The 19,808-nt window shown below is 47.0% G+C and overlaps 1 protein-coding gene across 1 annotated transcript in view; it reads left to right on the forward strand.

Moving 5' to 3' along the window:
• Nucleotides 1-19,808, forward strand: part of LOC146026108 (arf-GAP with dual PH domain-containing protein 1-like) — a 48,075-nt gene that overhangs the window by 22,024 nt on the left and 6,243 nt on the right. Inside the window, exons 5-10 of the mRNA XM_083156496.1 lie at nt 1,767-1,849; nt 5,920-6,032; nt 6,722-6,868; nt 16,720-16,803; nt 17,802-17,864; nt 19,404-19,475. Coding sequence (XP_083012622.1) covers nt 1,767-1,849; nt 5,920-6,032; nt 6,722-6,868; nt 16,720-16,803; nt 17,802-17,864; nt 19,404-19,475 — 562 coding nt within the window. The remainder of the gene's footprint in view (nt 1-1,766; nt 1,850-5,919; nt 6,033-6,721; nt 6,869-16,719; nt 16,804-17,801; nt 17,865-19,403; nt 19,476-19,808) is intronic.

Consider the following 19,808-nt stretch of genomic DNA (forward strand, 5'->3'; position numbering starts at 1 on the left):
CTTTGGTTCAATCCGTGTTGCATTATGTGAATTTTGGCTCAATCCATGTGGCATTATGTGAATTTTGGCTCAATCCGTATGGCATTTTATGCATTTGGCTCAATCCGTGTGGCATTATGTGAATTTTGACACAATCCATTTGGCATTATGTGAATTTTGGCTTAATCCATGTGTGTTATTATGTAAATTTTGGCTCAATCCATGTGGCATTATGTGAATTTTGACACAATCCATGTGGCATTATTTCAATTTTGTCTCAATCCATGTGGAATTATGTCAATTTTGGCTCATTCCATTTGGCATCATGTGTAAGGGGCAAGTATAATGGGGTCTAGTATTTTGTTGCATAATGTGTAGAAGATGGTGTTGACACGCCCCCTGTTGAGTGGCCACACACCCTTTTCCGGAGCGCGCCTTTGGCGCTCGCACAACTACATCCTTCACTTTTGTCGCCTTGGTGGGCCTGCGTACTTTAAATGCCAGGGCCTATTTTTAATTCCATTCCCACCCTCTCCTGCCGCTCTCTTAGCATGTACACTGGCACCACTAACACCGCCCCTCCCCCACCCAAACCCTTTTTTATCATGGTGCCCCCCCTGTCATTTTATCCTGGATCCGCCCCTGTGTATTATGCAAGGCATGCGAAGCATAATACCCAATAACCCCATTGGGGAATTGAAGAGAAGGGATGCCAGGTATCAAGGCTAATAGTATATCCTCAGCCTAGCCTATTAGCAGTAGTAAAACACCTCTGCCAATAGGATATCGCCCTATCTACATATCACATACTGGACTGTAATTGACAGATACTGGGAAATGAGATAATGGGAAGCCTCTCTGCTAGCTACGATGTAGTTATAGGGCTGCAGCCGATGCAGTCCCTAAAAGCTGCAGGGAAGAAGAAGGTGCAGTTGTGCATGCGCAAGTTCTGATGTGCTTTTAGGGCTGCACCTGATGCTGGTGATAGTAGTCAGTGGGCATGACCGCTCCTGTTAGGGGATTTTTCTTCTCCCCTGACACTGACTTCGGGTTGCACGCGCACACAAGCCTGTGTTTTTCTATCTCCCCTTCCTTGTGATGATATGCATGGCACGGGTCATGAACATGCGGCTCTACTGCGGTGTAGCTTTAAGCAGGGTACACACTAGGTGATGTGTGTACCTGGTGATATTGTCATCAGCAGGGGGAATCGATGGTCAGTGTACACACTAGATGAGAAAGTAAAAGATATCGCTCCAGAGGGCACTTCTGAGTGATATATTTTACTTTCTCGTCTATTGGGCTTTAGACACGCAGCAGATGTGTGATTTTTATTTATTTTTACATTTTCTAATGTTTCATTATTCTTGCAGTAAAAAATGATTATTCCATACTGCAATGTGAAGAAAGTGCCCGTTCATCAGGCAATTAGTTGAATCACTCAGAACCTTAACTGTTTGGTCGGCTCGTATCATTGGGGCAGATGTATTAAGCCTTAACAAGAGATAAATGCAAGGCTGATATAAGAGAGATAAACGTTCAGCCAATCAGCTCCTTACTGACTTTTTTCAAACACAGCCTGTAACATGGCAGTTAGCAGGTGATTGGCTGGACGTTTATCTCTCCTTATCACACATGTATTTATCTCCTGTTAAGGCTTAATACATCTGCCCCAGTATTGTTTTGTCTATGACCAGCATTAGACATTTTCCCTATTATTGTTTTTTTTTTTTTTTGCATGGTCAACTCTTTGCCTTAGCCTTCCTAATCCTTGCTGTTCCTTACAGTGTGCTGCGAGAGCAGTGGATTCGGGCAAAATACGAGCACAAACAATTTGTGAAAAGGGATGGTTCAGACGGCCTTCCGAGGGGTAAGGATGACTACAGTTATCTACATGTTGGTGCAATTGTGGGAGCACTTAAGGGGTTATTTTGGTTCACTCATTCTGGCAAATTCCTTCTTAGATGGACAAAACCATGTGCACCCCAGGTGGGGTAGATGTTACTTGTGCAGAGAGAGTTAGATTTAGTGGGGTTTTACTTCAAAGTGAGATCTATATTGCAGTGTAAAAATAAAGCAGCCAGTATTTACCTTGCACAGAAACAAAATAACTCACCCAAATCTAAATCTCTCTGCACATTTTACATCTGCCCCCCTGCAGTGCACATGGTTTTGTCCATCTAAGAAGAAATTTGCCAGAATGAGTGAACCAAAATAACCCCCAAAGTGTTTATCAGGATTCTAAGAGCATTTGTGGATTTATGAGATAATATATACTTATCTCTTTATATACATCTATAACAACCTAACAGCATTGTGAGTTTTTGTAAATTAGTGCCAGGTTTTGGCCTTTACTTTGGTTCACTTGCAAAGGCAAATTCCTTCTCAAATGGACAAAACCATGTGCACTGCAGGTGGGGCAGATGTAACTTGTGTAGAGAGCATTAGATTTGGGTGAGTTATTTTGTTTCTGTGCAGGGAATATACTGACTGCTTTATTGGTACTTGTTTCCTAGCACGGCGCCTGCGATTTTGATTGTATCCATCGGGTCCAAAAAAATTGCGTCGATCGCATTGCATGCAACCAAATGGCATGCGATGCGATCGATCTGATTTTTACATCGGAACCAATGTAAAATGGTCCCAGAGCCCCAATAAGTGTAATTTATTATTGCTACATATCTTGGATCACAGGGACCACAATCTGCCTACAAAGTGTTACAACAAATAAAGTGATTGCTTGTCTTTAGCAATGCGGCTCTGCATTGAGCGTGCATACTAAGCAATATTATAAACTATATCCCGCAGAAGGGCCAAAATGAGCGATATTGTAGTGTGTTTGGGTCTTAACTGTGGCAAAGCATGTTGGAACTTGTAGTTTCACAACAGCTGGAGAACCATAGTTTGGCCAGGCCCATTGAGTTTTCCTTACATGAACACAAATGATAGAACATAATTATTTTATTTTCCCCCTTCCTTTGAGTAAAGGTAATACCTGCCATAATACCCAGGCTTTATGAAGCTTCATCCTAATTCTCTGCTAGAGATAACAACTCCCCCAAACTAAGGTCCCACCTGTGGTCAGGTGTACAGCAGAGCTATACTGTGATGCTGCCAGACTGCTCTGGAACACCCGAGCGACATGACAGCAACGGCAGCAAGCATTCCCCAGCATTCATTACTATTATTGGGCCTTATTTAGCGATGTTCTAATTTGCATTTGATCGATTATCGTCAGTCTGCGCACTGCATCTAAATCATCCTGCGCTGTACAGTCATGGACCATCTGCGGGAGGTAATGGGGGACAGGGTGCAGAAAAGCAGGCATGTTCTAATCATTTTGGGGGGATGTTTCAGGCTGTGTCAGTGACCCTGTACACAGATGCAATGTCTCTGGCGTCTTCCTGCGACCATGCTGTGTGACCATAGGGCTACGCTAAACATCAATAATCGACTGATCTGTGAGCAATGCTGCATATCAATAGATGACGTGACATTACGTTATTTTAGCACAGCTAAATTCCAATCTGCAAATGCATTTGTTTTATCTCAGGCTCAGACCCTTAATGCTGTAGGACAGTGGTAGCCAACTACGGTCCTCGAGAGCTACCAACAGTTCACATTTTCCAGACAACCTAGATGCTGCACAGGTGCACTCATTACTAGCTGAAACATTTTCAAATATCCACAGGTGGAGCTAATTACATCACTTGTGATTCTGTGAGGAGACCTGGAAAACATTAACTGTTGGTAGCTCTCGAGGACTGGAGTTGGCTACCGCTGCTGTAGGACGTAAGGTGTTTTTTTCTTTAAGTCTGCAGAACTCATTAGTGTAAATTTACTAAGATGGGAGTTCTATTAAAGATGGGATGTTACCCATAGCAACCAGTCAGATTCTACTTCTTATTTATTTAGCACCTTCTAGATAGCGGGGGAAATTTACTAACAAAAATTTGGTTAAAATAGGTGTATTTGTTTACAAATACAAAAATACGCCTATTTTATACGTATTCGTATTTTCAGCATTTACTATGCCGAAATTACATCAATTCGTATTTATATTTATGGCACATTCATATTCGGATTTAGGAATACAAATGTATGCGCCATCGAAAGACTACAAATAGGAATCACCATTCAAAAGAATGACGATTCCTAATTTACTAAGCAGCCGCTAATTACCGGCAATTAGCGGGATATACACCTGGAAAATATGCTTCATATTCCAGGTGTATTTGGCAGAAGCCTGCACAGATCAGTAAGATATGTGCAGGCTTCAGTGTAAAAAAAAAAAAAAAAAGACTAAATAAATAAATAATATAAAAAAAAGCCATAACCAACCCCAGGCCTAAAGATCCGGTCCTGGTTTAAAAAAATCAGGCAGCAAGCCAAATAGGGGTTCCCTATATTTTTTAAACCAGCACCAGGCCCAATAGCCAGTCCTGGTTCCCAAATTACGAGGGACAAAATGACTGGGGGTCGCCTATATTTTAAGAACCAGCACCAGGCCCAACCAGCAGGGTAATGCCACAGCCGCGAGGAGACTTTTTATACAAGTCCCCCCGGCCAAAGCATTAACCCCCTGACCAGTCACCTGGGCAGGGTTCCTGGAGAAGTGGGGACCCTCTCAATGAAGGGGTCCGCCCCTTCCAGAATTTACCTACCCAGGCCGAAGCCTGGGGCTGTTTCATCCAGATACTTATTTATCTTGACAGGTATCCATCTGATGGTCCTGCAGAAATATAATATGGGTACCTGTGGAAGGAAACCATACTCACGGGGGTCCACCGGAGTAGATCGCATCCTCTTCGTTCCAAGTAGCATCCACGGTCTTGGCAAAACAAAAACCGAGTGTCTTGGCACCAGAACAAACTGTCAGGATGAGATGTGGGATGTGTGTTAACATCCGGCGGCTCCTCCTACCGAATACTGCTATCAAATCCATTCCGGCTTGATTCAAATTTGTTAGCAAAGCAAAAAAGCACACAACTGGGCAACAGCATGTTGCACTGCAGGCAACAAAAATATTACCCACCGAAATATAAATCTCTCTGCACATGTTATCTGCCCCCACCTGCAGTGCACAAGGTTTTGTCCAATTTGAGAACAAATTTGTCCTGCAATCAGGTCTGATTTACAGTAGGCCCCATATGCACTTGATTTTTTTTCAGATTGTGATCACCAGTGTGCTCTTGTTCCTGTCCTAAAGTAGCTGTAAAATATATGATTCCCAACAGGCGTATACGTAATTGCTGGTCTACTCTGCCTACTGTATGTGAGGACTGCCATCATACTCCAACTTTGCCTCTTTGGTCATAAGTTTATTGTAAATAAAGTGCATTCAACATTGTATACTCACATTTGTATGCATTTGTTTTTGGAGCATGTGCAAAGCAAATTGATGCCAGATACACTACACTAACAGGCATGCCTTCATCTCTGCATTGGCCCCATGATTTGTATTTGGACTATATTAAGCAGCCCATACACGGTCCGTTTAACGGATCCGTTTGGGACTTAATTAGCACACATAGGATCGGATCGGATCCCTAGTGCATGCAGTGTGCATGCACTGCGATCCGATCCGATGTGTACCTAGTACAAAAAGTATGTGCAGCACATACTTTTTGTACCGTACTATGTGATGCGCGGGAGTGCGCATCGCATAGTACAGAACGGAGCCATACACAACGGACCGTGTATGGGCTCCTTTAGATATGAGGGAGAAAATGCTCTGTTCCTGACTTCCATGGTAATGTATGATTGCCATCACCTGTGGTGAAACACCTTTCTTATCAGTTAACCAGCTCACCACAGGTGATGGCAGTCAGGGAAGTCCAGGAACAGAAAATTTTCAGGTAGGCAAGTATGGGTAGAATACTTAGGGATTCAGTCTATAAAGTTTCCGCTAGATGTCAACAGAAATGTGTTTCGTTGCAGGAGTGAAGGAGGGAATGTTGTTCAAGCGAGGAAGAGATAATGGGCAGTATTGCTTGAGAAAGTTCGTCCTGACAGAGATGGATGGCACCTTGAAATATTTCATAAAGCCAGAAGTGAGTATAATAAGAAAATATGATGATGTTTAATATGAGGGGGCCTTTTATAAATTATAATTTTGTTTAATAAAAAAAATACCTAATTGCTCAGGATAAAATTGAAAAGTATTAAAAGTGATAAATATTAAAAGTGACAAAATGTCTGTTTTTTATCACCGGCCAATCAGCTCCTACCTGTCAAACCAAGCTTGTAACTTCACAGGTAGGAGCTGATTGGCCGGTGACAAAAACCAGACACATTATCACTTCACCAAGCTTAATAAATCTGGCCCTCAGTACCCAATTTCCCGAGTTTAACACAAAACTTGATTGCATATTGTTTATCAATGGTACGCTCCTTCATGAACCTTGACGAGGTAAAAAAGGACACTTAATTTAGTGTTCGATCCATAAACTTTAAAGTCTTGCAGGCAACTGCCGCCTATGGGAATGTGTAGCTGAGACACCCCTCCACCCATCCCACCCTATTATACCGCCATGCGTCTGTTCTGCGTGGCGTGAAAAAAATCAGTCTCATTACTTTCCGGACAGACCCTGTAAGTGTGCTAGTTTTATCATGGGTACTGTCAGCCTTATGAGTGTCATAAATAGGCTCCTATGCACAGTGCAGCACATATTTATAGACTACCCTTACTTACCACAGTTTGTGTTAGTTTAACTAACTTCTGCCACTCCATTGTTTTCAGGCCAAGGAACCAAAAGCTGTAATCAAAATTGACAGCGTTAACGCCACCTTCCAGCCTGAGAAGATGAAACATGAACACGGCTTACAGATCACATATATCAAGGACAACAAGACCAGGAATATATTTGTATACCACAGTGATGGGAAGGTGAATTAAAGGTGTAATGCAGGATGTGTAAGCAACGCAAGCAGCCAGAGCTGAACCGTGCAGCTACTGTATGGTTTACATAAGAGTATGTTAAGGAAACTGGATTTGTTTGCTCACCTGGCTGCTTTACACCGTGGGGCTGATTCAGAGCTGCTCACACAGGCCCGAATTCGGGGGGGGGGGGGGGGGCGCATACGCATTAAAGCACATGTGCAGTTCCCCGCAGTGAGCGGCTTTTTGGGAAAATGTCATTAACCGGGTGGACACCCAGTGTTTCATGGGCATGCCCACAAAAATGGAGGCGCACCCATAGAATGGCTGGGCGGGCCCCAGGGAATGTAAGCGTTCCCCTGCCTGCTCGGGGTGGGCCGATGGTGTCAGCAGCAGAAAAGTAAGTCCTCAGCTAAAAGTCATGATTTTTCCTCTGTGCCTACTCCTGCGAGCGAATGTGTAAGTGCACACATCCTTTTGCAGCATAGCGAGGGAATCCAGCCGGGGAGGGGCATGTGTTCGCCTGGGCGGTGTTAACCTGCTCACTAGGCTCCGAATACATGCAGCCTAGCAAGCAGGTCTGAATATAGCCACATGTCTGCAATAGGTGAACGTGATGTTAGGGTTATAGGGCCTACACACATGCCGATACTAAGGCATTTCCTGTGACCCGGGAGTCCATCTGCGCATGCACAGAGTGACGCATTGGCCGCAGGGCATGCTGGGAGGGATCCGTGACGGATCCCTCAAACAGCGCTGCGGTAAGAAGCCCTCAGGCTTCTGCAGGGAATCGCCAGCTTTTGCTGGCGATTCCCTCCACAGTGCTACCACTGCGGAGGAACAATACAGCATACAGAAATGCGGTAAAAACCCAGATAGCGGGGTTTTTACTGCATTTCTGTGTTAGAGAATCGCCCCCTATGTGTGTACGGCCCACAAGATAGATAGTACTTAGGAAATTCCTGTATAAGTAATGTATACTAATTGCTAATTTTTTAGTATATTAATTCAGAGAATCAGCATGTACCCTGTATAAGGAAGTTAGTAGAGGTAATAATACACAGAATAAGTGTGCATGGAAGGTGCTCTGTATATAGAGATGAGTATAGGTAATCATGCATAGAATAAGTATGCCCAGTGGTGCAAGTATGGCGGTACGGGGTGGTACGGCGTACCAGTAAAACATATTGTGCCGGTACCCCGTACCGCCATAACAAATACCCCCTGAACTGCTTACTGCGCATGCGCGCATATGTAATTGTCGGGGGGCGTGGCCTCTGCCGCCCGGCCACAGTGTGGTAAGTAAAGCTGGGGGCGGGGCCTGCCGGGGATAGTCGCAGATAGGCACCGCGGGGTTGTTCGTCAGCTATAGCAGTTAATGAGAGAGTGACCCGCTCAGCTGCCAGGAGTTCAGCTTCTGTGAAGCTGACTCCGCCCACCGGTCTCCGTGCTATCAGCCCTACCTGCCGTCTGCTGTTCAAAGTTCCTGCTCCTCTGCCTGCTCCGTGCTTTAGCCTTGCCTGGCCAGCCCTCTGCCTGCTGAGGCAGCCACACTGTCAGTGTGGTCTCCGTGCTTCAGCCCTGCCCAGCTCTGCAGTTTCACTTCCTGCTCCTCTGCCTGAGGGACAGCCTCCCTCCAACACACTGCCTGGGGCCTGTTCCATGTTCTTCCAAGGAAGGCTCCAAAAATAAGGAATTTGGTACTCACCGATAATTCCCTTTCTCCAAGGCAGCAGGGGACACTGCAGAGTCATGACGTATGGGATAGAGTTGGCGCTGTGGAGTCGGCACTTTAAGACGCTTTTGAAGTGGCTGGCTCCTCCCCCCTCCACCCCCACCAAGCCCCAGTCTTAGTAAAACTGTGACCGAGAGAGGAAGAGAAACAAGTGAAGAAGAACTAGAAGGAGGAGGATATACAACATACAACATGTAATATTTAATCAGATGAACGATCTGAGTTAGTAAGAGAGGTATAGATAACAGAATCATCCAACATAATAACAACATGAATGATATAAACATATTAACTGAGTCCCCCTGAGGGAGGCCCAACCTGTAGGAACATGTAGAACCTATATAACCTGGTTAGAACACAGCGCTGGGAGGGCGTGCAGTGTCCCCTGCTGCCTTGGAGAAAGGGAATTATCGGTGAGTACCAAATTCCTTATTTCTCCCTCGGCCAGCAGGGGACACTGCAGAGTCATGACGTATGGGAAGAATACCAAAGCACTACTCCCGGGTGGGAGAGCGCTGAGATTCCCCCAGGACAGCCCTGCCAAAGGATGTTTCAGCCTTGGCAAAGGTGTCAAATTTATAGAACCGGGCAAAGGTGTTTGCACTTGCCCAAGTTGCAGCTCTGCACACCTGAGAGAGGGAAACCCCTCTTGCCAGGGCCCACGATGTGCTAACAGATCTTGTTGAATGAGCCTTAATTGTTGAAGGGACATTCCTGTCTGCATGTCTGTAGGCTTCTTTAATGGTGATGCACATCCAACGAGCCAACGTTCTTTTGGACGCAGGCCATCCCCTGCGTTCATGACAATAGAGAATAAAAAGACTATCAGTCTTCCGCAATTCTGACGTTTTCTCTAAGTATATTCGCAATGCCCTTACAGCATCTAGGGAAGCAGAGTCTTCAGTGAAAGCTGGAATGATAATCGGTTGGTTAAGGTGAAAAGAAGAAACCACCTTAGGGAGAAAAGAACTATTAGTCCTTAATTCTGCCCTGTCAGAAAAGAATTGTAGGAAAGGAGCCCGACATGATAGGGCCCCTAGCTCCGAAACACGACGCGCTGAGGCTAATGCAACTAGCATAACGGTTTTCCATGTAACATATTTTAGGTGTACCGAGTCTAACGGTTCAAAAAGGTCTGATTGCAAGTATCGCAAAACCACTGATAAGTCCCAGGGCTCAGTGGGTGATCTGAAGGGAGGTTGAAGCCTCAACACCCCCTTTAAGAACGTTTGTATCTCTGGAATGACCGCTACCCTGCGGTGAAAGAAAACAGATAGCGCCGCTAGTTGCACTTTCAGGGAGGCTAAACGAAGACCTTTGTCCAGTCCTTCCTGGAGAAATTCTAGTAACCTGGAAAGGCTAAACACCGCCTTAGGATAGCCAAGCTTTTCGCACCAGGAAATATATGACTTCCAAATCCTGTGGTAATGTGCCGAAGTCACACTCTTCCTAGCATGGAGCATTGTTGGAATAACCCTGGATGGGATACCTCTGCGTTTCAGCAATTCGGCCTCAACAACCATGCCGTTAAATGCAGAAGCCGTAAGTTTTGGAAGGTGAACGGTCCTTGTAGAAGTAAGTCTTCTCTTTGAGGTAGGGGCCACGGGTTGTCTATTGACATTAGTCTTAGGTCCGAGAACCATGCCCTCCTCGGCCAGTTCGGGGCAATTAGGATGGCTGTTGTTGATTCCCTTTTCAGCTTCTTCAGCACTCTTGGAAGTAACGGGAAGGGTGGAAAAATGTATACCAGTTGGTAGTGCCATGGTATTGATAAGGCATCGACTGCCACCGCTCCTGGATCCAGGGACCTGGCACAGTAGAGAGGGACCTGATGATTCAATCTGGAGGCCATCAGGTCTATGTCGGGGGTCCCCCATCGAAGCGTCAGTTGATGGAAGACCTCCGGGTGAAGGGACCATTCCCCTGGGAGGAACGTCTGGCGGCTTAGATAGTCTGCCTGCCAATTCTCTACTCCCGGAATAAAGATTGCTGAGAAGGCCCTGGAGTGGGCTTCTGCCCATTCTAATATTGGACGAACCTCTCGCATGGCTGCCCTGCTCCTGGTGCCCCCTTGTCGGTTTATATATGCGACTGCGGTCACGTTGTCTGATTGTATCCTGATCTGTAGACCCTGAAGCAGACTGTGAGCTTGTAGTAGAGTTAGTCTGATTGCTCGTAGTTCTAAGATGTTGATTGGAAGCTTTGCCTCCTGCAGGGACCAGCGTCCTTGGAATCTGTGGCCTAGGGCGACTGCTCCCCAGCCCTTGAGACTGGCGTCTGTTGTGACTACTGTCCATGTGCAAGGGCTGAAGCTGCGTCCTTGAAGCAGGTTTGGGGTGTGAAGCCACCAAAGCAGGGAAGAGCGGGCCTTCTGAAACAAGATGATGCGCTTGTGAATTTGAAGGTGTGAGCCCGACCATTGTGATAGTAGATTCTCTTGGAAAGTTCGAGAATGGAAGCGACCGTAGGGGACCGCCTCGAACGCAGCTACCATTAAGCCCAAGAGTTGAGTGCACAGATGTGCTGAGAGTCTTTTCTGATGAAGTACCTGTCTGACCTTTGCTTGTAGGGCTATGATCTTGTCTGGTGGAAGAAAGATCCTTTCCTCTACTGTGTCCAATATGAGGCCCAGAAATTGTAGGCGTTGTGATGGGTTGAGTTGTGATTTTCTGAAGTTCACAACCCACCCATTTTTCACTAAAAACTTGCAAGTTGTCATGGCATCTGCTATCAGCTTTTCCCGAGTTGGAGCTTTGAGGAGGAGGTCGTCTAAGTAGGGGATAATAGTTATCCCCTGCAGACGAAGAGCCTTGGTCATACATGCCATTATTTTTGTAAAAACCCGAGGAGCGGAAGAAAGTCCGAAGGGTAGTCCTCGGAACTGGAAATGGCGATCCTGCAGTGCGAATCTCAAGAATCGCTGATGAGGTTCCCAGATTGGGACGTGTAGGTAAGCATCCTTTATATCTAGAGAAAGGAGAAATTCTCCCTTCTCCAGGGATGCAATAACTGACCGAATCGATTCCATTTTGAATTTGTGGTAAATAACAAATTCGTTCAGGGGTTTCAGATTTAAAATGGGTCGGACAGATCCGTCTGGTTTTGGGACCACGAAAATGCTTGAGTAGTATCCCGTGCGCTGCTGATGAACAGGCACCGGGATAACTACTCCCGCCTCGAGCAGGGTTTGTATGGCCCCAACTAGGCTCAAACGTGCGTCTACCAATGGAGGTAGGCCTATTGGGAAGAATCTGTTTGGAGGTTGTGTGGCAAATTCCAGTTTGTACCCCTGAGAGATAATCTGAAGAACCCATGCGTCGGTGCAATGAGACCTCCATTCCTCCGCGAACAGTAACAATCTGGCGCCCACCTTGGGATCCCCCAAGTGAGCCGGTAGGCCGTCATGCCACTGGCTTATCTGAGGTCTTTGTATTGAGAGAGAGATTTGCAGCGGTCTGGGGGGCTCTGGCCCCTCTGCCTCGGCGGCCTCTGAAGGAAGAGAACCCACCTCTGGCTCTCCCCCTGAAGCCAGCATTACCCCGAAAGGACCGAAAGGAAGGACTTACAAATTGCCTCTTAGGTGCAGGAGCTGAAGAGGGCAAAAAGGTCGACTTCCCCCCGGTGGCCTGGGAAATGAGCTTGTCCAATTCAGGTCCGAAAAGCATCTCTCCTGCGAAGGGGAGGGCTTCCACCGCTTTTTTAATTTCCGGTTCGGCCTGCCAAGAACGTAGCCATACAGTGCGTCTAGCCAAGACGGCAGACGCTGACACTTTTGCTGCTAAAGTGGAAACATCAGAGGCTGCTTCGCCAACATAGGTAGAAGCATCCCTGATACATTCTGCCAAGGATAGCAATTCCTCCTTGGGGGTATCCTGTTCCAGGCCCCTAATTAAATCAGCGGCCCATGTCTCCATTGCTCTGGCTACCCATGAGGAGGCGAGAGCTGGACGTAATATAACACCTGCGGTAGTGTAAATATTTTTGAGAGCACTATCAAGACGCTTGTCTGGTGCTTCTTTAAGCGATACTGCTCCCGGAATGGGGAGGGTGGTTTTCTTTGATAAACGTGACAAAGAGGCGTCTGGAGTGGGGGGAGTCTCCCATTTAGCTCTCGACTCAGCCGAAAATGGGTATAAGGAATGAAATCTTTTTGACATCTGAAACTTCTTATCAGGTGTCTTCCAGACTTTTACTAAGGGGTTATCTAATTCCTCAGAGTCTGGAAAGGTTATTGGCTGTTTCTGAACCCTGCCAAAAATAGATACCTGAGGCGGTATCGGTGAGTCCGCAATATTAAGAGTAGATCTGATCTCTCTTATGAGACCCTCAATGCCCTGAACATCTTGATCATCTATATCATCAGTAGGTAGATACTGGCAAGGATCGTCTATATAGTCAGGGTCTGGTTGGTTATCATCATCTGTGACAAAAACCACTGAAGTAGCCTTCCTTTTCCCCTGTCCTGATGCAGTCACCGACTGCTGCAGGGAATCCACTGTGGAGGAAATTTGAGTCAATTGGGACTGAAAAACCTCCCTGTCCCTTTTTGATGCTGCTAGCTCTGCTGTGAGGTTAGCCAGAATAGCCTGCAAAGCCTCTGGGGACTGTAAGGGTGCCTGAGGTGACTGGCTTACACTGTTTCCCTGCTTAGATGCATAGCATGACTCACAGAGGGATACTCCCTTAACATGCTGCGTGTATTGACCTTTACAAGTCTTACAGGTGTAAACCTTTTGGGCTGCTTTAGAAGAAGTGGTCCTGTCAGCCATGACAAACAGTGTATAACAAGTAACACACACTCACACAGAAAAAGCAATTACAGGACAGTTGAAGGATAGGTGAGGCTTGTGCTTCGATAGGAAGAGAGGAGCCACAACCCTCCCAATACAGGCTGCCAATATATATATAATGGCGCCCCCAAATTCAACCCCTTAGACTCACAGTGTCCCTGTGATCGTCAGGGAGAGCGCTGACCGTCGCAGATGCTGGAAGCCAGGCGCTGCCGGTAACAATGCACAGCGTGCAGGAGACTTGCTGCTGGTAACAATGGCGCCGCCGGAGAGAAGGAGCGTAAACTCCTCCTCCCTTCTGCTGCGTCCTTCCCGCGCTGAATTAATGGCGCCAAATTTAAAGTTAACAGTAATGGAGACCGCCGCGAGCACTGGACGCTGCGGCTGTCTCCGTCTCCGTCGCGGCTGACGCGCTCACTACAGCCGGCCCCCTTGTTAATGGCGCTCAGCGCCGCTTACCCGTAGGCAGCTCCTGGAGTGCGGGGGATAAGCCTTGGACCCGTCCTGCTAAGCTGCGTGCAGCCGCTACGGATCCCCAGAGCGGTGGCTCTGGTGGCATGGGTACCGGAGGAAACACTGCGTGCAGTGTCGACCGGACCCCTCCAGGTCCCACGTAGCAGGCAGATGCCTGTCCTCAATAAAAATTAAAAGTTTCAAATAAAAATTATAAGAAAAAAATGGAGTCCCCTAAGGGGACTCACACGCAGTGACCGACTCCATCGGGCACTTTTACTAAGACTGGGGCTTGGTGGGGGTGGAGGGGGGAGGAGCCAGCCACTTCAAAAGCGTCTTAAAGTGCCGACTCCACAGCGCCAACTCTATCCCATACGTCATGACTCTGCAGTGTCCCCTGCTGGCCGAGGGAGAAATATGGGTGAGTGTTGTGTACTGGGAGAGCAGATGTGTGTGTAATGTAATAGGGTTGGGGGGGGGGGGGGTGTTGTTTGGTGCTGTGTATACTAGGTGTAATATGCAGGGGCTGTGTATAATGTTGTTTGGTGCTATGTATACTATGTGTAATTTTGGGGCTGTGTATAATGTTGTTTGGTGCTATGTATACTATGTGTAATTTTGGGGCTGTGTATAATGTAGTATTGTGCTGTGTATACTAGCTGTAATATGCAGGGGCTGTGCATTATGTAGTATTGTGCTGTGTATACTAGGTGTAATATGCAGGGGCTGTGTATAATGTAGTATTGTGCTGTGTATACTAGGTGTAATATGCAGGGGCAGTGTATAATGTAGTATTGTGCTGTGTATACTAGGTGTAATATGCAGGGGCTGTGTATAATGTTGTTTGGTGCTATGTATACTATGTGTAATTTTGGGGCTGTGTATAATGTAGTATTGTGCTGTGTATACTAGCTGTAATATGCAGGGGCTGTGTATAATGTTGTTTGGTGCTATGTATATTAGGTGTAACGGCAACAAAAAAATACACTCCTATTTATTCAATGTTTCGGGGATGTGCTCCCCTTCATAATACCCCATTCACACCAGAAATGCAGGGACAAACCCGGGAATTCAGTTCACGGGACAAGCAGGGACATTCCCGGGTTTGGACCCATTCACACCAGAAATGTCCCTGCATTTTCTGGTGTGAGAAGGGGGCGGGAAGGAGGCCGGCAGGAGGTGGGGAGGAGGCGGGCAGTCGGTGGGATGGCGGCGGAGGTGGGGAGAATACTCACCCCGGTTGCTGGTCCTCCGTGCAGGCCAGGGATCCACACAGGCGGCGGCGCAAATGACGGGACAGGCTGCGGATGAAGATGACGCAGCTCTCCGGCGTCCTCACTGCCACCGGAGAGCTGCGTCGTCATCATCATCCACCGGCTGTCCCGTCATTTGCGCCCGCCGCCTGCATTAATTCCCGTCGGACAGGACACGGAGGACATGGCGACCCGGGTAAGTATACCCTGTACCTTTCACACCAGCCAGGTCCCCGGGTTGAACCCGGGAACAACCCTGGTACCTAGCTGGGTTAAAATTTGCCTGGGATTTTGTCCCTGGAACCTTTCTCACCAGCGCTAGTACCGGGTTGTTCCCGGACTCAACCTGGGAATTTAGGCTGGTGTGAATGGGGTATTAGGGGACATACAAACACAGAATCCCACACCAATGCATATAGATTTGTTTTTGCATTAGACAAAGACAGATAGATTTTACCTGCCATTGCAGGATGCACACCTGAGTGGCAATAAAAAGGTGGCCCCTTGGGCCGAGCTTGATACTCCTGCAAATGTGCGCAGCATTCATCTAACACCTGCAATCTCCCTGAAACTGATTTTCAAAAGTAGACTCTCGTTCCCTATTGTTGCCAGCTAACTTGAGGGGATGCTTTCCTCGCCTGTGGTCAGGGTGAGCGTCTGCTAAGAGGTGGATTAGGAGAGTTAGAAGACCAATAGCTGCCAGTGGGAGTATTTGCTATTCTCATGGAAGAGGCTCGGCGGTGTGCTCTGGACGGACAGGGACTTTCCAGAAGAAAAGCCATAAAAGTGCCAGTTTTAGCAAAGGGGAGTCCTTGTGATTTCGGAGTAGTTTCCATGATCACATTAAGCAAGTGACATCATTATCTCAGCACCTTGGGTGTAAGTAACTGGGATAACATGTGTGCATTGCAGAACTCATTCGATGCAGTGACCTCAAACTACACAGCTAATGACATGCAGTTATTTCCACTTGCTTTAGTTAATATGGATGTTGTGCAGTTTTCTTGCACCAGTTCGCTCCTTCTTTGCAGCTTTGCTAAACATACCGTAAAAAGACTGGGGGTATATGTGTGGCACTGTGGGGGCATATCTGGCATTGGGGGCATACTTCGCACTGTGGGGGCATATGTGTGGCACTGTGGGGGCATATCTGGCATTGGGGGCATACTTTGCACTGTGGGGGCATATGTGTGGCATTGTGGGGGCATATCTGGCACTGGGGGCATAACTAGCACTGTGGGGGCATATGTGTGGCACTGTGGGGGCATATGTGTGGCACTGTGGGGCATATGTGTGGCACTGGGGGCATACCTAGCACTGTGGGGGCATATCTGGCACTGGGTGCATAAAGTTTTGTCATGTAGCCACTCCCCCTTGTGTCATATGACCACGCCCATTTTTTGACGCGCGCCTTCGGTGCGCAGCACAGTACCGCTAAGTCATTTTTTCTACTTGCACCACTGGTATGCATACAATTAGTGTGCATACGGACTGCAATGTAGCAATGAAATATGAGTGTAAGTGGAGTGGGGACACAGTGCCTGACGAGCATGGTGTGTTGTGGTAAGCATCGGGCGAGCAGGGCACAGTAAGTGTACACATAAACACCATCATCTTTCTCCCTCACAGGAAATCGTCAGCTGGTATAACGCCATCCGAGCGGCCCAGTTTTACTACATGAAAGCTGCCTATCTAACAGCAAGTGACAGAGAGGTAAACGGATGAACGAAAGATGGGGAACTGTGTGGAAGTATGAAATATACTGAATATCTATTTTATCCGCTGTGTTTTAAAATGAAATTGTTCCCATGGTTTTCCAGCTTCTTAATAAACTTGCCATCTTTGGACCGTGGGTTTTAGTTTTTATTATGTAAATACTTTTTGGTAAAAGGTATGGAATTTACCATTTTATAAATAGCTTTAGAATTTTGGCACAATTGTGGCAAACATGTATTTTTTATGCATGACCAGGGCTGCCATCAGAGGGGACTGTGGGGACCCGAGTCCCGGGCCTGAGCAGACAAGGGGACCCATGGTCAGTGATGTGCATTGTCAGCGGGCAGCATGGGAAACAGCCAGTCCGACTCCCAGGACACACATGCAGACAGAACAGCTCAGCAGGTTACGCTCACTTTGCCGTCTCATAACAGAGCTTCTGTGATTTGTGTTCCGCTGCGGAACGCAATCCGGAAGCTGTCAGCTGCTCAGCGCTGAAGCAGCAGTGTGGCAGCAAATCAAATTAGCTTTGCTGCGGGATGGCAATGTGTGTAAAACCTGCCGAGCTGTCCCGTCTGCATGGGCGTCCTGGGAGTCAGGCTGGCTGTTTGCAGACTGTGCTGTGGTTGGGGTACGCATTGATACACTTTATTATGACATGATTATGCACTATTTCATACCGCCCCATTGTATCTCCTCCCACCTGTGCCTCCCACCAGTCACCTATGCTTCCTTGGAGAGGGGGGCACTGCCAATTTTGTCAGTCTCGGGCCCCACGGTTTCTGATGGCAGCCCTGTGTATGACCTTTATACTGAGACAATAGAAATATGTGAGTCTGCCCTTTGCAGAATAGCAGATTCACCATCAGTATTATGAGCTGGGCAATGTATACTTTGCTTTACAGCTAATGGAGTTATACATTGTATGTCTTTGTAATTGCCACAAGCTGCTGATCTCACTTAATAAATATATTTTCGTTTTGATCCATTTCTAGATTGTATCTCATTTGCCTAGGAACTTCCTAAAGGAAGGATTTATGGAAAAGTCCGGACCAAAGGTAGATTAAAAAGAAAAACTCGCAGGAAAATTGTCCATATGCAACTACATGCATATACTCAGTCCAAGATGTGCTGGCACGGCCTCCAAGCGTTACTGTCTACAGGTGGTTCCCATCACAGTGGTGTGCCGGCACTGGGCCGTTACAGACACTGGCAGCAGGTCACAGCTATTAACTAATAACTGCTTGAAAAGTTAAATTAACCTTTAAGAGATAACCAAAAATTAAGTAGTTATATATAAAAGCTACGAATACCATTAACAGTTATAGGAACTTATTATGGCACTGATTTAAAGGGCCCAAGAGGTCAACATACCTTAGTTAGATTAAAGTCCTAAGTATGACGAGCAAAGCAAGGCATGTGTGGGGACATGGTACACTTATACTGTTTCTATGTCGACCTTTGTTGACATAGGCAACAAAAAATGTAAAAAACTCAAAGGTAAGGCTGCTGTAGGGGATTAGTTGGGGTAAGGCTGCAGGAAGGGAAAGTTAGGAGAGAGGCCAGGGTAAGAGTGCAGGAGGGGAAAGGTTAGGGTAAGGCTGTAGGAGGGTAGCAGTTTATATGTCTCTGGCTGTAGCCCACTCCCTGCTCCTACCCTGCACTGTATAAACTTCATTACTTGTGTAATTTCACTGACCTGTGTGAGCCATATGCAGGGGAAGTGATGGGGGAAGGAGCTCCTGGCTGTAGCTGGTGGTAGCTGCACACAGTGTGACTGCTGGAAGCTGCATTGGGTGCTGTGTGCTGACTGGGGGTCCCATTTCCTGCTGCTGCTGCTGAATATATCAGAGGAGCAAGTTCTGGGCTCTCCTCCAATCAGAGCTCAGCAAATGCTCCTCTGACCCCACTGCAGTGCCTCCTGGGATTTTTTACTGCAGCTTACTGTATGCTGCCCCGGCCACCCCGGGGTCCAGGAGGCTGCAGCAAAGGTAACCACCGGTACAAGACGGGTCCCTCCTGCTCCTCTTCTCTCAGAGGGAAGCAGAGGCCGCTGAGTACAGTGGAGCCGGAGACAATGGAGATGCGCCCCCTCCGGCCCACCCGCCCCTCCATCCGACCAACCTCCCACCCATCCTGTACACAGTAGCCAATAGCCGGCTCTGTGTACAGCCTAGTGAGGCGGGGATTTGTTTGTCTCTGGCATGCTGCGGCCAACTCGCCTCCCGTGCTCAGCCGGCGCTTGGGCAGGCAGGCGGCACTGCAGCAGCATGTCATGTCAGTCATGTCATGTCAGTCACAGTCAGCTGCCTTACACAAGCTACGCCACTGCCTGGGACACAGTTGTGTTGGGACACCTCCTGCTGCATTATGATATTAGTGCTATCGCTACTGATTCTATGCAAACAGCAGCGACTTCTACATCAGTCACATCTAAATCAGTCCCCTTGGTTGAAGTTTTAAAGCCAATATAGTTAATATGCTTTCAGTTACATTATTAGCGTGTCAGCATGCCGTGTTCCACAGTGTCCCCATTCTTATAGTCAAAATCGCATACCAAACCAAAATTATTTATACCTATTATTTCTGTTTCATAGCCAACTGATGCTCTCAAAAAGAGATGGTTCACTCTTGATCACCGGAGACTAATGTACTTCAAAGACCCCTTGGTGAGTCCGCCATTGACTTATATTTATCTCACAGTAAATGCAGCAATGAATAGCTATAATATTATTACAGAAGATAACCAGAAAAAAATAATACATTACCAAGGCCTGTTTGTTCATTAGGTTTTTTTTATTTCAGCTTACAAATGTGTCCACATTCACCCATCCTCAAATGACGCCAAATAACCCCGTTTAGCTTACCAGGGACTGTATGATTTAGCTGCACCAAAACTTAGATGGACAAAACCATGTGCACTGCAGGGGGGCAGATGTAACTTGTGCAGAGAGAATTAGATATTTGCAGACAACACAAAATTGAGTAAAGAAACACACTAC

The sequence above is a fragment of the Crinia signifera genome, chromosome 8 (assembly GCF_055691185.1).
Source record: "Crinia signifera chromosome 8, ASM5569118v1, whole genome shotgun sequence".
Lineage (NCBI taxonomy): Eukaryota > Metazoa > Chordata > Amphibia > Anura > Myobatrachidae > Crinia > Crinia signifera.